An 18,184-nucleotide genomic window follows, 5' to 3' on the forward strand; every position below is an offset into this window, starting at 1 on the left:
GTCAACCAGACTTTCTTTACTGTCTGGGCTGTGTAAGATCAACACAGCTTATGAAGTATGGAAGTTTGTCAGAAATTCCAAAAGCAAAACCAGAGTCTGTAACTCATTGGTCCTTTTAACCACTTTCAGATCAGTTTGAAAACATAGTTCTTAAAAAATAAAAAGCTTGTTGAGTTTCTTTGGAATAAATTACAGTGCTCATTTTTTTCTACTATAAAAATAGGTTAAACTACGATTGAAAAAAATGTGCTTAAAATGATGAAAAAGTTGGATTTCTATTAAGTTATTGGTTAATTTTACAGAGTAGAGTCTGGGTAATCTGCAATTTCATGACCTTCCATTCACACACGAACCACCTATTGAAATCTGACTGTCTATTTCAGGTCAGGCAAGCAGAACAGAGAAATAAAAGTCACAAGATAATAAAAGAAGTACAAATTAAAAATTAATAAAATTGTTACGAGGATAAATAATCGTAAAGCATGTTTTGGGTAAAGTCTATCATCTCCAAGTAGCTTGATGTTCCTGGAAGTACAGAAGCAAACCTCCCTGACTGTAAAAAGAAGACTAAAAGAGGCAGAATGCTGTTTTATGACCAAGGAGGACACCGACAATGGAAGAGGCTATCTGGAGGTATCAGATATAGAGGCTTGGTTATCCCTATATAATCATTCATATCATTCGATTCACACATTTTTGAGGCTCTTTCATCATTATTGTGGTCCAAACATTCCTTAAAAACCCTTTTGCCCTGTAGTGCATCATCATTCCACTAGGGGCAATAGAAGGACTTTCCTGCTCATTTCAAAATGACTGCTGCCATGAAATCTCAAAAACACTTTTGGCGGGAAAAAGTTTTGCTAATTTTCGAAACTTTATTATAAGAATAATTGATCATTTGTTATGTATTTCTTTAAATGACTACTTGGTATATTGAAAAAAAAATGCAAAATTTGTTACATTTGATTATTTATAAAATAATGACACTATGTTAAAAATGTGTGGATCAAATTTGAGACAGTGGGTAAATAAGATGTTTTTTTCTGAATACTCATGTCAACATTTTTGCATTTTAGACTAACATTGTTGTGAGCAAAAACTAACCAAATCACCCAAAATGTTATATTAATAGTATTAATAAGTCTACCTCCTCAAAGAAAAATGCAAAACTAACATTGCAATATTTGTTTGGTGGATTATACCATAAGGGTTAAAATATTTTATCTTAATTACAGAAGATTTTAAATTTCTGTCAGTTCTTTAATGGAGTGGACTCAATATGCATCTTTAACTTGTGTAGAAATCAATAGGATTTCAAGATATTTGAGACATTCTGAAGGAAACAGAAGCCCTGTTCTGAGTTTTAGGTCATGGGTGGTGACCCAAAACACAAACAGCTAAAAACACAGAGAATGACTAAAAGCCATAAATTGGACCATTATAACTAAACTGGCAGAAGTACCAATCTAATTTCTATTGAGCATTTCAGGATCAGAAACAGGATTTGTGCAACTTTAATATTTGAGACAATTGGAGACGTTTGCTCATGGAGAGTGAACAAAAATGCATGACAGAGTCAGAAGAACAGGGAAAAGTGAAACTGAAAAGTGTTGCAATGTTGATGACATAAAAAGGTCGCAACATAGTGTTCCATCATTCTTGATTTTCATGAATTGTGATTCTACACATTGTTTACTATGAATGAAGTCCATCACTGAACTCTAAAACTAAGCACTGATTCTAAACCCATATCAGACGGTTTTCTGTGCACAGTATATTTGCAGTACGGCCTGTTTAGAGCAGGGGTCTGCAACCTGAGGCTCGAGTATGGAGCTAAATTAGGGCCAATATTATTTGAAACCCCAATAAAACTAATTGAAAAAAATATTGGTGTTCGGCCCAAAAAATTGAAAATGTCTGAGACTTTTTTCCTATTCTAAAAAAAATTAATTATTTTTAGCTTCAAATGTTCTTTTTGTTGGGTTTTAAAAATTCAAAATTTCAATTTCAGAACTTTTTTTCCAGTTTCAAATCTTTTTTTCACACTCAATTTTTTTATTTTCAAATCTATAGATTTTAGTCTCAAAACTATTAATTTTTGCCATCTTAATTGACCTCTCTTTTATTATAACAAAATACATATGATTATGTGATTTGTAGAAGCGAAATTGCCTCCATCTTATATTTGTATCAAATTAATATTTTAAAATGTTTTACTGATACATTAATATCCCATTTTTTCCCTCTTTCTTAAAGATATTTTGATTTTTTTTTCCCTCCCAGAGCTGTGGTCTGCTCCCTGCTGCCCCGTGGCCCCGCCCCCGTCAGCTGATGACGCCATCAACTGTCGGCAGGAAGTGTTTTTGTCCCCAGAGCTAACTCGAACATGAGGGCAATACGCCGTTTTATGCTGGACTACGGTGACAACACACGCTGTGTGTAGAGGTAAACAAACGCAGTGAGACATAAGTGAAACGTAAAGTCATAGAAGTGTTGAGAAATGTAGTTTTCTCGCGAGTTTTTTTCTTTCCTGGAGGCTCATGCTAATGGTAGCATCCGTGTTAGCATTGAGTTGTTGACCGAAGCTGAGAGTTTTCGTTTGTGGTTTGATGCTTTATTGCGTTTTGAATGTCGACTTAATAGAGAAAAAAACATACTTTTGTGTTTTTTCGGGTAGTTAAGTTAGTTAAATAGAGCTTTTCATTGAAATTGTTGTTTAAACCGACTGCTTAAAGTTATTATTATTATTATTATTATTATTATTATTATTATTATTTATTGTTATTTTAAAAAGTAATGATCTTCCCTAATCATGTACTTAGAAAAAATGTCAGTTTAATTAGTATTGGGTAAAAAAAGTTACATTTTGTTTCGGAATATTGACTGATAAAGTGACTGTCTTTACTATTACTATTTAATCTCTAATTAATCCCTTTCATTTCTGTGCTTGTTTTCTCAGGTGAGGGACTGACCAGACATGGACAGAGGAGGAAGACCGTGGGGGAAGCTGGTCAAAGTGGACTCAAGTGAAACGGTTCTTCTTTTCAGCAGAGAATGCACAGTTGGCAGGAAAAAGGGTAAATCTCTTTCTTAATTTTTTGTGAGCGACAACTCAAAAAATGAAGAGATGAAAAAAGAAAAAAAAAAAGTCAAATGTCCTTTTTTGAAACCGGTTTGGTGAAACATTGTGAGGCAAAGACGTCCCGTCAGCGGCGGTGCAGACATTGCTGTCAGTGTCTGGAGTCTATACAACCCCCCATGAAAACACAAAGCCTTCTTTAGTCCCCCCAAACTTAGACAGCCTCTTGTGACCAGAACAAAAGACGTCCATTGACACCATGTGTGTAGAATATTAAGTAGATTTTTTGTATAGGTTTGTCTTGGAGAAAAGGTTAGGGTTATATATAAGCTTTTGGGGGTCCACGCTTTAGCAATGGTCTGGATAATCACTTAGTTGAGGTCGTCATGGCAACTTGGTTGCAGGTATATCTTCTTTTAGTCTCAAGATTTTCTTTAATGTTATGTTTCCATAGAATTTCTTCTGACTTTAAAGGCCAAGAAAATCAATTGCATCTTCCCTGTTCTACTTCCTCCTTCCTTAAAGGTCTTCTCTGTGTTTTTATAAGCTGCTTTACTTTTTTTAATTTTCCATTTCTTGCCAGGATGTTATCTGTCGTTTCCGGCTAATAAACTTGTCTCAGGGGAACACTGCAAGATAGTAAAAGATCAAATCTCAGAGCTGGCATGGATTGAAGACACAAGGTAGTGTAACAGCTGCAGTATTTGTAACATCCTGTACTTTTTTTCTTAAAGCGTTAAGGAATTTATTTGTGTGCAAATTATGTAAATGAAAAAAACTCCTTAAATAACTGATCAAAATTAATTTTTGAATTAGAAAAGGGCACCTTTATTTTATACCAAACCTCTTCTGAACGTTTTTGTGTCTGCAGCACAAACGGCACAGTGATCAACATGTCCAAACTGATTAAGGGACAAACTCACCCGCTGCAAAATGGAGACGTCATCTACTTTGTGTACAGGAAGAGTGAACCACAACAAAGTGAGTCCTGCCTTCAATACTTAAAGATGCACTTTTTTATTTATGGTCCAGACCGAATTGAATTTGCCCTTAGAAGTCTTTAAATTACATTTTTGTCACGCCTCAGTGATTTGTGCTATTAATCCTGTGGAGATAAATTGTAATAACTTTATCTAACAAGTCTAAGAGGGAAGGAAGCAAAATATCAATCGTGAGATTTGACCTGACTGGGGTTGTTTCCCCTGGCTACTGGAAAATACTGGAATAAAGACGACCAGGTAGACATTTCTTAATTATTCTGTTGTTAATCTTTCTAGCATTTAACACAACTGTAAGCACAATATTGTGACAGATCGCCAAACTTAGCTGCTTTGATCTCAGTCAGGCTGGCGAATGGCAGCTTTTTCTGGTTCCATTTTTAAAAACTGGGTGTTTTGTGTTTTTAACATGTTCTTATGACATTTTTGTCACAATGGAGAACAGATTTATAAAGGAAATTAAGATTAAAACTACATATTTTAGTATTTTTTTATTAAAATTGTTGTGAATCAGGAGCAGACAAAAAGCTTGCAGTCATTATTTTGAAACTACAATAGGCAGGACCCAAGCTCCGTTCTGATGCATCCACATGAACGTCTTTGTTTTCCTCGTCCGAGGTGGCATCTGGATTAAAACTGTACGCCTGGATAGCTCCAATCTCTTCATTTTTGTTGCACCGTAAACTGCAGGTGTTCAGTTTGCAAAGCTTTTTAGTGTCTGTGGTTTCTTTTATGCGCTCCTGCCACACTGACTCTAATTTCTTAGTGTTTTAAACTCTGGAACGCAGATGTTCTCCAATTGTGGTTATTGATAAGTCTTTATCTACATTTTATGAGCAGTTGTACTGGGTGCCTGCTGCTTGGTTTTGTAGCCAAAGTATTCCCATTCCCACATAGTTTTTTCCAATGACAAACTGGTGGATTTCCAACATGTTTGAAAGACCTTTTTAAACTTTTTTAGCCTTTTTAACGCATTGTGAATTTATCTTTTGGAATCGTAGATGATCTTTGTCGTGAAGCATAGCTTGCAGTTTGTCCTTTTGAGCTGAGTTTTAATGGTTTCTACCAGTTAAAAGTTGCTCCCATCAACTCCTCAAAGTTTGTTCTCTGGACCACACTCTAGATATGTTCACATCTGACTCCAGTTTTCTTTTTTGGGGGGTCATTAACTTTGGGGTTCACCTTGTCCTTCCAATACATTTATTATTTTAGTGGTGGTTCTCAATTAAGACCCGAATAAAAGTTTATTTCTTGTATATCGTTAGGAACAACATGTTCCTACATACTTACAATTTATCCTAGATTAAGATCTGATTATATTTTAAAACAAAAAAAGGCAAAAAAATTAATCACATGGTTTATGAATATGTAAAAAGTTGCAAAACGAAGTTTTTTTCTTCTCTCTCTATAGATGTTGCTTATGTTTACCACTCTATCAAGATGGAACAGGGCGAGTCGCCGCACAGCTATGGTAAGTTCTCACTGATTCTTCACAAAAAGGTTTTCCAACCCTTTTTTTTTTTCTTTACATTCCATCCTGTCTCCAAACTCTAGATATGGAGAGGTCAGCCCAGAGTTACTCAGCTGTTCCAGAGTCGGAAATGCTTCTCTCCGTGGAGCCGCTCATCCTCACAAAGACACCCAGAGATTTAGCCCAAGAGGAGCCAAAACCTTCAACTTCTGCTTCCCATTTCTGCATTGAGAACCCGTATGCTTCTGGCACCACAGTGACCACAACATCTTCAGGTAGATTCTCCACCAACATGCTTTTTGAGACTGGTGATCCTCCGTGCAGACGCAAAAAATATTTTTTATTCACACAACATGTTTGCGTATGTGTTTTCACACACCTGCTGCTATAGAAACTTTGATTTCAAACGTAAACTCCTGTACTTCCTCCTACTGAGGGAGCTGACATGAGCGTTAAGCCTTCCAGCTGGCCTTGGTGTCAGACTCGATCCGATGGGGCATTGCAGCTGTCTGCCTCTAGTGTTGCAGCACACGGCTGTTTTATCTGTTCTGAAGGTTTTATACAACACAAGCTAGCTGGAATCTGATTGGATTAAAACAAATGTTTACCATTGTTAGTAACAAACCAAGAGGTAATCATACGATAAGAAGAGAACAGACGATGACCACATTTTATTTGGATATTTTAAAAAAAACCTGAATACACTTAACTAAGAAAGCTCAGTGGGCTCAGTGGTAGAGTGTCCACCCTGAGACTGGGAGGTCAACGTTCAAATCCAGGTCTAGCCAGACCAAAGACTAAAACTGGGACGCCCTGCTCGACACTCAGCATTAAGGGGTTGGATTGGGGGGTTAAAGCCCCAAATGGTTCCTGAGTCTGTATCTGCAGCTGTCTGCAGCTCTCTGCCATGCCAGAGCATGGGTCAAATGCAGAGAACAGATTTCAAACACTTAGGTGCATGAGAGCTAATGCGACCTTAAGTTTGGGCTAACACAGATGGTTTTGCAGGCTCTGATGGCCCAGCGTTAGCTGCGTTTCCATTAACGATGAAATTGTGCAAATTGGATTTGCAATATTAAATTTGCTTAATGGAAACGGCACAATTAAAAAAAAAAACTCATGTATCTAAAATGTTTTTGCGCTTGGAGGAGGTGTTTTTTTGTACTGAAATGGACATTTTTTGCAAAACTGCAATAGAAACACTTTTTTTGTAATTAAATGCCCTTCTTGGTAAGAACTGGCTGTCCTGAGCCCTGCACAGCGGGCGCCATAAGTAGTCCCAGAGCATCAGTGCTCATCAAAAGTTGTGGAATTATTCACAGCTCTTCTGTAAAATTCCCAACTGGGATTTCCCGACGTAGTTTGGCGTTCCATGGTCTGAATGAAATGCCAACTTTTCCTTTGATAGATGTCAATAAGTGCTAGTGCCGTGGCAGAATTTTTAATATATTTTGTTGTGCTATCCAACAGTAAAAGGATCAAACTGCTTACTTGTGAGAACGTTTATTTTTTATACCGCTGAACAGGCTTCTCACATGAGTCTGTGTCTGGCTCAGTGAAATATATAGACTGTCAATGATCTAGCTCAGGGGTCAGAAACTTTTAACAGTAAAAGAGCCATTTGGACTCATCTTCTACTGATCAAATCCCAGAAGGAGCCACATAGTCTTACTTTAGCCTTTAAGAAATTTGGATTTGCATACATTACCTGTTCTTTTTGTTGTTTTACCCTATTTGTCTCCAGCAGTCTTACACTGCTGGGTTTTGTTATTTTAGTTTATGGTTGGATCTTGGTAGTCTTGGTTTGCAGGCTTTTTATTTATTTGTTTTCTTTAGGTTGGTTAGGCAACTATTAGCAGGGAGTTCTGTCACTTAGTTTTGAATGACTTATCGCGTGAGTAGGTTTGTGTCTATTTGTATAATCATGATTTAATGGAAACAGTGTAATTGTGAAAGTGTTTTTTCGACATTATTATAATTTTGATAAAGTTTTGCTCATGGAAACACAGCTACTGATATGTAAGCAATACTGGAGTCCTTCGACTGTATGTTTGTTCCAACAATCCCCTTCAGGGACTGACAGAAGAGGAGACTTGTAACCATCCTGCGAGCTGCCATGGATCCGGTCTCTGTTGTTTCCTCTGTCGGTTTCTGCAGGTCAAGCAGCAAACCACAAAAGACAGAGAGATTCTCTCAAATGTCAGGTTCAGTTTGCGCTCGCTAACAGACGCGATCGACCGCGTTCCGCCTCTCACCCATGATGACGTTTGGACAGCTTCTGTCTTTCTGCAGGCAGAGCAGCACAAAAACACAGCGTGTTTGGGTCGGCATTTGCATCTTCACATTCAGACGCTTCATTAAGCACTACAGCCTTTTAGATTCAGGTCATAGCTGTAGATTAGAAATACAAACAATTCAGTCCTGTGAGGCTTTGTTTTTGAGAAATGTGGACATTTTAATTTGAAAATGTTGTCATTTGCTAGGATAAAATTAAACTTTCCATTGAGGAAATTGTTATTAACCCTTTAACACCAGAACTTCAGCGTTTATGTTCTTTGCTTTACTGTAACTTTTCAACCATTAACTAAATTCTGAAGGAGAAAAGCGTCTCAAGCCGCTTTTCTCCTTCAGAATCTGCTGGAATGACGTAGATCGTGTTAATGGTTGAAAAGTTACCACAAGTTAAAGATTATGTGTTTAAGCTTCACTGACGATGCCTCAGGTGTTTAAGGGTTTTTAATAATGATTTGTTACTTAAAATGATTTATTTATAATGTTCCATTTCACTTATTGAACTGTGGATTTTTTTACAACAACTGTATGTGAACCATATATTTTTATGATTGCATTAATTATGTCATTGTCTAAAAGAATATTATTATTAAATTAGATTAATTTCAGGTAACTTTTTGGGTTAAAATAGTCCCCCTAAAATAAGTCAATATTTTTTTATTTTGAAATTGTATCCTTAAATAAGCAAAATCTTAAGACTAAAATTTCTCGTCACTAAGACACGTTTTCTTACACAACAATTATTTTTCTATCGAAAAACTTTCTTGATAAAATAATTTTTCTTGCAAAAAAAAAATTAAGACAGTTTTTCTAAAAAACAAAGGTCTTTTTATGGTCTTAAACTTTAGTTTATGTAAAGGATTTTTTTCTGATTCTGTTTATGGCTTCTTCTTTCCAAAATCAAAATAGAAAATATTGTTTGTCTGGAAGTTTGACACTTGTCATCAAATCTATGTCTTTACTGCAAAGTTTAGACTCTAAATTGCCCCTAGGTGTGGGAGTGAGAGTGAATGGGTGTGATTGAGGCCCTGCGACAGACTGGCGACCTGTCCAGGGTGAACCCCGCCTTCGCCCATCTGTAGCCAGGATAGGCTCCGGCACCCCCGCAACCCCGAAAGGGAAGAAGCGGTCAGGAAGATGAATGAATGTATTAAGGTTTTCAATTTTTTTAACTATTTATATTTGTTTTTATTTTATTTATTCCACCAGACCAATCTAAACATGCAGCTCCAGCACAGAAGCACGACACAGACCATCAAGAACCCGAATCTAAGAGGAGGAAAATGTCTGACGGTCAGTTATTAGTCTTTGATTCATCTTTAGTCCTATTTTAGCTTTATTAAAAACTCTATTTTTCTATTAGCTGTTAAATGTGTTTTAATATGCTGTTTTTAAATTTCAGATAAAGAGTGTGGATCAGGTTTGCCGCTCAGCACCTGCACTGCAGTGTCTGCTGAGGAAGACTCCTCCAAACCAGCAGTGAAAGGAGCTAAGACGGATAAGATGGAGGAGTCTTTGACTTGTGTCATATGCCAGGACCTGCTGCACGACTGCATCAGGTGAGATCTGAGGTACCTGTGGTTCCAGCGTTCTCCTGTCTGCAGGCCTAGCACTTTTCTATAATATGTTTGCTTCAGCCTGCAGCCGTGCATGCACGTCTTCTGCGGCGCCTGCTACTCGGGCTGGATGGAGCGCTCCTCTCTGTGCCCGACCTGCCGCTGTCCTGTAGAGAGGATCTGCAAAAACCACTTCCTCAATAACCTGGTGGAGGCGTACCTCACACAGCATCCAGGTTTGCACATTTAAAGATGAGCCTAGCAGCATTTATTTATTGATTTACAAGGAAAGTTGTGACTTTTTCCTTTTTTTTTTTGGCAGAAAAGTGTCGCAGTGAGGAGGACCTAAAGAGCATGGACAGCAGAAACAAGATAACTCAGGATATGTTACAGCCGAGAGTGGAGCGTTCGTTCTCCGATGAGGAGGGCAGCTCCGACTACCTTTTTGAATCCTCTGACAATGACAGCGACTCCTCAGACACGAGGTAAGAGAACTGCCTCAGCCTACATGCTAACTGACTTTATTTGTCCTTCTCCATTTTTGCCTTAAAGGGTAACACAACAGGAAGGCTGACTCCACTCTCGGCCCAGATTTGTAAAATACAAAAGGGCTTAGGATTTTTTTTTACATCACATTTGTGTTCATGTTTATTTGTTACAATAATGGAAAGATAATGGTTCGCGTAGTCCACCGGAAAGTTTTGCAAGCCAGTAGATTTTTGACCCCTAAAGGCAAAACACCTACAAGCTAAAGCTAACTCGATATCAACCTACTGTCACAGAATCAAAAATGGGCGGGGCTTTTATACTGGAGCTGCAGGGCATGATGACACAGGACCTACACCAGTTGACCAATCACAAAATTCAACTGCAATACCTCCTTTCAACCTGTAGGGGGCAGCACACAAACGGTTTTAGTCTATAATTTCAGGAATTAAACAAGTTTATTTAAAATGCTTGAAAATATGTCAAAAACCAACAGACAGCACTTTTAAAACCCCATTTATAGAGGTCAACAGACAAAAAAAAGTTTATTTAGTGTTTGGTTACCCTTCTGAATCTTTTGTTAGGGATCTATGTGATTTTTAAAGACCCACTCTGAGGAAAATCGTGTTTTTAACATGTTCTTGTGGGATTTTTTATGATGTTGGAAGACATATATATAAAAAAAATATATCAAAATTACTTTTCTGAGTATTTCTTTAATCAAATCATTGATGAAAAAATTCATTTGAAAAAAGTTTGTACTTGTGACGTGACTGGATGAGCCACAAGCTCTCCATTCACTTGTAGACTACTAAATCTATGAACGTCTTTGTTTTCATCGTCTGAGCTGACGTCTGGCTCAAGATTGTACAGCTGGATAGCTCCAGATTGGAGACAGTGTAAACAGAGAGCTCTCAGCAATGGGGAGTGAAAGGGGACACTGGTCGCTCCATACCATCCATTAATTTATAATGAACTCCTGCTGCTCTGCTGAAACTATGTTCTAGAAAACAGATTTTTTTTTAAATTAAAAAAATCTCTAGAAGCACTTAAAATAAATCAAAACGTGATCAGACTTTAAGAAGTTGCAAACACTCCTATTCACCAAGTTTCTAACATTTGCTTCTCTTTCTTCACAGATTAGCCGACCAGAGTTGGTTTGCATTAGATGCTGCTTCACTGACTTGAGGAGGATTTAGGCTAAATTGTTGCATAATGTAGAGCTGCTCCCTTTACAAATGTCTAGACAGAGATTTAATAGCTAATGAAGTTCATTTTCTGTTTCACCTTCAATATGTGTGATTCATATATATTTACTAAACTGATAGCATAGCTTTTAATATAATTCTTAGAAAGAGGTTATTCTTTTTGTTAATATATAAATGCTATAAATGTTTTGAGTACTGAACAGGAGACGTTTGTAACTCATTACTAAGCTGGAGGTAACGGTTGTTGTAGAAAAAAAGTATTCTCTTTTCAAAATCTCTTAAAGTTAGCTTTTATGTATTTTTTTTAAGATTGTTGTATATGGTTCATGTTAATGAAATGAAAATAAAGTAACAGAATGTACCTTTCTGCATGTGTTTGTGTGCTCAGCCAGTCTCTAGTGATGTGCAGACAGTGTCCCGGCTACAGGAACTACATGAGCCAAGTGCTGTTCACCACCAGTTCAAACTGTTGGCTTGCCGGTCTGCCGACACTACCGGCTGCTCTACCATCAGCCAGACCCGCAGGTGAAGAGGATGCAGCAAAGCAGACAGGAGAACAGCCCTCAACATCCTCTGACACCACATCAGGTTATTCCTCTATTCATGCTTTGAATGTTGAGAAAAACTCTAAAAGTTCAGGAACAACAATCCTCTGAGCAGGTGAGCAGCTGCTTAGAAAACCTTTCACCCAAGTGTCACACATTTAACAAATTTAAAGGTTGAAATATAGAAAAAGTGCAAAGAAGCTACTTTTTGACTCCTACAGGTTCGTTTTTTTTTTTTTTTTTAATTTTAAATCGATTGAATTAATTTGTGTTTCTCCTCCTGACAGCTTCCCAGATGTACTGCTGCCCCCCGCAGGGCCACCATGTCATCTGCACCTGCTGCCTGCAGCCGATGCCGGACAGACAGGCAGAGCTCAGCAGTCAGCCGGCCTTTGCTCAACAATGTGAGTTGGTCTGATGAACAAATTCAGCGTCGGTCTGTAATATATGTCTGCCTAAATATACCCACACACCTGAGTTTGACTGAAACTGTGTATGGGTATTTGAATACTTAATCATCAGAATTGTTATGGTTCGTGCAGGTATGCTGTGCAAGCTCCCTTTCTGTCACATGTATTGGGGTTGCCAGAGGATCGGATGTCAAGGCTGCCTGTCCCGTTTCAGCGGTATGCATCCGTTTCTGCTAAAACACTCCTTGTATGAATAAAAAAGAACTTCAGATGGAAGGATTTCTGCTTTTAGGATTTTTTTTTTTACATTTTCTGCATATTTTAAGATAACTTGCATAGAATCACACACGACATGAAAGCAAAGATTTTTTTGTACTGATACTTAAAGACCACGTAAATATATTGTAGTTGAGCTTTAACTATAACAATTAAGCAGCTCAAATACATCTTTGTAAAGACGATTTGAATGTTAATTGATCTTAAAATGTGTTTTTATGTTTTAATTTGGATAATGTTTTTGTTAGAGATCAATCTCAATGACAAGTGTCTGGACGGCGTGCTGAACAACAACACATATGAGTCAGATGTCCTAAAGGTAAGGCCCTTTTTTGTTTTATATGCTCATTTAAAAAAATGTTTTGCTCATCAGTGATTGACTAATTATTTGATTTTCTTTTTTAAAATCAGTTGTCTGTTTTCTCACCAAACGCACAGGATTTTGTTCTGTATCTGCTAGCCAGAATACTTTCACAGTGAACTCAAAAACTGCAAAGGCTCATGGGAATTTAAAGACTCCCTCATTCAGTCTGATCATCTTCAGATCTGTTGTTAAAGTGTTTCCAGTGGTCTTATTTTAAAATTATGCCATTTTAAAGCAAAATATAAAGGACATAGTTTCTGCAGAGCGGCAGGAGTTCATTAGAAATATACGTCCAAGTTGTGGGCGGGACTGAAGGTGTGGAACTACCCCGCCCCCTCTTCCCCTCCCTGTTGCAGAACAGGGCAAATTTGATGGTTTTCAAACAATATTATTTTGTCTGCAACTAAATCACAATAATTTGACTAAAAAATACTCAATTTTAAGATTCATTTTCTTTAAATTAAAAAACAAAAATGCTACAAGAAAAAATAAAAAAAAACATAGTTTTTATTGGAGTGGGTTTTAATGTGTTTTGTCTGAAGTGACATCAGTTGTAAGTAGTGCTGCCAAAACGATTATTTATTAGTCGATTAATCACCGATTATTTTTACAGATTCGTCGACTAATCGGGTTACGCACAAAGTGGATGTAAAGCACACATCTTAACCATCATTAGCTTTAAACTAACTAAAAATGAAGACAATAAAGATGATAGTCTATTAAACTTTTAATGAACCACACAGACTCTGTCCTTTGTTAGTTTCTGGTATTAAAACAAGGTTAAATCAAATAAGAGAGATAAGAAATATGTCAAACTGTCAAACTCATTTTGACAGATGACCTTTGACCCTTCACCATCATCAAGCTCGCTTTGACAGGTGCCCCGCCCCTCAAGATGACGTAACAATTTAATATCAATTTTATATATATGAAGGGTATTTAGGGTCAAAGGTCAACTGTCAAAATGAGTTTGATGGAAAGTGTATTCCTTATCTCTCTAATAAGGTCGGCATCTGAAACAAGGAACTGTTTTTCATAAAAGATCAAGTTTTAGTCTCACTCATTTAAATAATGAAAAAAGTGCAACTTTGTTCAACTTTACTACACTCTGACTCCATATAATATAAAGTAATGACTAATCGACTATTAAATTAGTCGTCGACTATTTTAATAGTCGACTAATTGAGTAAATGGCTCAAGTTGCTTTATAGGTTAAATGTACTACTTTCCTACAAAAGGTGCTGATTTTACTTTATAAGGTCTGTAAAACTGTGTTGCAGATTGAAATCCATCCACAAGCTTTTATTTTTGGAAGCTCCTCTGCCTCTAATGTCCTCTCATCAGAGGCTCTGCTCTCCTCTGAGATCCAAAGAGTTGGATTGTTGGCTCGTTCTGCTGAACGTCTCAGATGTGATTGTCAGAAAGCATCTGCACTTCTATTACTGATCCCACTGCCAAAACGCCTCTGTCTGCTTCAAACAAAACACTCTAAAATAATCTCTACTCAGGGAATGCTTTTTGAATGTAGAAAAACAGCATATCTACATGTAGAGCTGCTTGTTTCTGCAGAACTACCTTTCATCCAAGGGGAAGTCATGGAAAGATCTGCTCCGGGAGTCTTTGGAAGGCTTACAAGAGGGACGCTTTTCTCTGACAGGTGAGCACAAACGTATGCTGAATTCACTCAGGGCTTCTTCAACAAGAGCACAAACATTCAGTCCTTTTTTTGACCAGCAGATAGTGGCGTTTCTGCCAGCTCCATCCTGTGCCTCTGCTGCGGCCTGCGAGCCTTCAGGGAGCTGGCCTACAAGTACCGGCAGAACATCCCAGCGTCTGAGCTGCCAGGTCCGAACGCTCTGCCCACGTCCCGCCAGCTTTGTCATCCAGACGCTTTTGTTTTTACTGCCTTCTGGTAACAGTTTGTTTATATTCTCAGCTGCTGTAACGTCTCGTCCTGACTGTTATTGGGGGCGCAACTGTCGCACGCAGGTCAAGGCCCATCACGCCACGTAAGTCTTAAACATCGAAATATTCAAAACATCTCTGTTATATTCAGGAATCCTATTTTTTAATGCCCTTTATTAAAAATAAATAAATGAATTAGTTTTTGTGTTTTAATAGTATTTTAAGGACTTTTAGAACTAACCTCACTGTTCCACAAGGATATCTTTAATGCAATTTTTTATATAAATAAATAAAAATTTAATTAAAAAAAAATCTAAAATAATTACTGTTTTTTGGAAAGTTAACATATTAATAAAATTATTTAAAAAAAGAATCCTAATCTACCAATAAAAGCAATAATTTCTGACTTTTTCCAAATCATTGTTTATTGTTGAGCTTGTCTGTTATTCCTGGTTTGACCACTAGGAGGAGTATTTTCACAAACTTCGTCTCCCTTTAGAAGGTCCTTGCAGAGTTTGAGGTCATGCTTTCTGCTTTTGAAAAAACTGATTCATATGTTTGTTTGTTTTTTTTTATGTTTCTCATTTCAGGAATTTCAACCACATCTGTGAGCAGACGCGTTTCAAGAACTGAAGACACTTCCAGCACCTTCAGGAGACGCCGGCCCGGCCCGGCCCGGCCTGACCCCACCCCTGTTCTGCTGTGTCCTCTTCAGAATGCTATCATTCTAATGTACAATCAGAGTCCACTCACAGACACTGGTTTGAATCAGAGCTGTGTGGGATCAAATCCAGACTTGGAGAGACTTGAGGGATTAAATCCTAAAGAGGAAACGACACCAGCTGATGTTTGGTGATAAGTTTAAGTCAGTCAGATGATCAACCACTACCCGAAAAGCTGTTTCATCATATATGTTAGTTTGCTTTGGCTGAAGAGACCTGATAAACTAATATAAAACTTAGTACTTTAATGTGTTGAATAGATGAAATCCAGGCACAAGAGTGTAAACAATTCCTTTACTCCTCATCTTATGACAGATTTTGGTCTGTGTGAGATTTTAGTTTGACCCCCTTGAACCGGGAAAACAATCATGTTCCCAGGCCAGGGCAAAAAAGCCATGTCAAAGCCCCTCATGCACGTACGGGGGGTAGGTCTGTAATCCCGTGTGATGTTAGCGTGGGATTTCATGTCTGTGGGAAGGGGATCGCTGTGAGAAGGCAGAGGGGGGCCCTCTGTTGTGTGCTTTGTTCTGGATAATCATCTCCAAGGTGATTGAACGTAGTGCAGAAGGGACACGTAGCAGGAAGGGCTAATCTGTAACGTAATGCACGGTTATCCCATGAGAACTGAATATACAGATGTGTCATCTCAAGCTTCCTCTGCTTTCAAACATCCTCATCTACACCTGTTTTTTGTTTTGTTCTTCACTGGAGTTACATTTTCCATCTCAGGTATTGGAAACTGTATAATGTTCTCGTCTACCTTCAAACATGCAAAGTAATGAGGGATGCAGTCAAAAATTAACTGTTTTTGCCTTATTTAGTTTCTACAAAATAGTTTAAAAGGCCTTAAATAGGTGTTAATTTGATTGTGTTTTTGTAGTTTGATATTTAAGAGCAGAAATCAGTAAAGTTTTTACATTGTTCATAAATAAGGTTTTTTGCACATATTAGCTTCTTTTTTTTACTCTGTTAACTTTCTAATTGATCATTACTGTGTATGCAACCTTTAAAGAGGTATTTTGTGATTTCAAATGTATGTTTAATTCCAGTATAATGAAAAAAGTAGGTTGAGAGTTCATAATAGCTGAAGAATTTTTTTTTTTTTTATGATTATAGATGTGTTGCTCAACTTTTATTGGGGGGAAAAAATCATAAAATCAGCACTTTGATGTCATCAACCTGAGCTCCTGATTTAATCTGTGATATGAGCAAAGAGTTTAGATGATTCTATTTTTTCCTCTTCCCATTGATACCTGCAGCAGAACCAGTTTGAATGATTCCCTGCTGGAGATCTGAGCTCTAAGCTACCAACAATCTCAGTCAGGAAGAAGACGTCATTAGAGGTACTTTTGAGTTTGTCCCTGCAGTGATTGGTGGGGGGTTCTGTTGTATACTGGACCGTCTATAAACGTCCAGACTAAGATGCTCAGGAGAAAATAATCAGTTCAGTTCTACCTCAGTGCAGCTCTCTGGATTGTAGGTCGAAACGCCATCAAACTCTGATTTATATACTCAGAATGCTCCATTTTTTTGTTTTTTAGAAGACAACCACTCTACCTCCTGGATAGGAGTAGCTGCCCATCAATGCACTATATTCATGCTTTTTAAAATCTGGATCATAGCAAACATCTTTGCAAAAGAGTAGAAGCAAAAATGAAAAATGAACAGGTTCAATCTCCTTCCATACATTGTAGAAGTGCTCCTTTCTGCCAGAGTGGACTCTTGTAAATTCATTAAATGACATTATAGTGAAAAGAAACTTGCTTTTGTGTGTGTTATTGTTTCACCTATAAGCCATGGGCTCTGCAACCTGAAGCTTCTGAGCCTCGTGTGGCTCTTTGGCTTTGAAGAAAAAATGCAAACAATTAAAATAAATACAAGGTTAGTTAAGTTTTGTCATTAATATTTACACTTTTTAAACTAAAACATAAGTTAAAAGGATCTGTTTACTGACTAAATCAAAAAGACACAACCTTCAACACTTTAAGAACCATTCAGTTCCATTTCTTACCGACTACAATCCAGAAGGAGCCACAAAGTCTGACCTCATTCTAAAGAAAAATAAGATTTAGTTTTTATGTTGTTGCTATTTTGATAAATATTCTTTTTTGGCATAAGACGTATACATACAAAAAAACAGCAATTAAAAATGTTAATATTTTATAACTTTTGACTGAAGTTTGCTTGACATCCCTTCAAAATAAGACATCCTGTTCCATATTTGATCATCTCAATGCAGTAAATGTAGTAGATAGTGTCATCACAACCAAGTGACCCATATGGTATTTTTCCAACCATGAGGAACACTTATGATCCTTACATTTTTTAACAGTAGAAAATTTGCCTTATAATCTAGTGGAATTAAGTAGGAATTCCAGCTTGTATGTGCTGCTGTCACAAAGTAAAAAAAGCAAAGTAACTATTATAATTCAATTACTGTAAACATTTAAAAGCTACATTCTATAAACAAATGACTAAAAATTATATAAATAAAGTGTATTTTTAAAATTGTTAAAGAGTGGTAAGAAACTGGACTTTTTATCTGTAAAAACATTAAAACAAAAGTGTATATAAATATTCAAATTCTGCAATATGTTTCATCAAAGAGACACAAATTGTGAATAACTTTTTATTAAAGCTTCACAAACATTTACAAAGACTTTAAATGTCACTATTTCTGTTTTTACTACAATAATAGTGTATATTAGTACTTTTTATACTCTTACGTAGATTTCCCTTTGATAATCCATGAACACACTCAGCTGAGGCTCTATGCTAGGCATAATACTTTTGGGTAACTGATAAAATATTTTTATTAACTTGTTATCAAAAAACTATTTCATACGTGGGGTTAAAAAGGTGCTACAAAGTT

General features: G+C 37.0%; 2 protein-coding genes across 3 annotated transcripts in view; one reads left to right on the plus strand and one right to left on the minus strand.

Moving 5' to 3' along the window:
• Positions 1–2,289: 2,289 nt before the first annotated feature.
• chfr (checkpoint with forkhead and ring finger domains, E3 ubiquitin protein ligase) lies at positions 2,290–17,071 on the plus strand. 2 transcript variants are annotated; one of them, XM_024275917.2, is made up of 18 exons: positions 2,290–2,445; positions 2,960–3,077; positions 3,663–3,762; positions 3,951–4,060; positions 5,489–5,548; positions 5,632–5,823; positions 9,050–9,133; positions 9,243–9,399; positions 9,478–9,632; positions 9,719–9,881; positions 11,479–11,678; positions 11,923–12,039; positions 12,178–12,261; positions 12,570–12,640; positions 14,255–14,342; positions 14,420–14,530; positions 14,622–14,694; positions 15,181–17,071. In XM_024275917.2, the coding sequence occupies exons 2-18, from the start codon at positions 2,978–2,980 to the stop codon at positions 15,221–15,223; spliced, it is 1,908 nt and encodes a 635-aa protein (XP_024131685.1). In that variant the 5' UTR covers positions 2,290–2,445; positions 2,960–2,977; the 3' UTR covers positions 15,224–17,071. The 2 variants fall into 2 exon arrangements, with proteins under 2 accessions (XP_024131685.1, XP_024131686.1); XM_024275918.2 differs by having other exon boundaries at positions 14,423–14,530.
• Positions 17,072–17,883: 812 nt separating this feature from the next.
• The window catches only part of si:dkey-112e17.1, a gene marked incomplete in the record, with an annotated part of 36,617 nt that continues 36,316 nt past the window's right edge, over positions 17,884–18,184 (minus strand). Inside the window, 1 exon segment of the mRNA XM_024276377.2 lies at positions 17,884–18,174.

Source organism: Oryzias melastigma, linkage group LG9 (genome assembly GCF_002922805.2).
Source record: "Oryzias melastigma strain HK-1 linkage group LG9, ASM292280v2, whole genome shotgun sequence".
Lineage (NCBI taxonomy): Eukaryota > Metazoa > Chordata > Actinopteri > Beloniformes > Adrianichthyidae > Oryzias > Oryzias melastigma.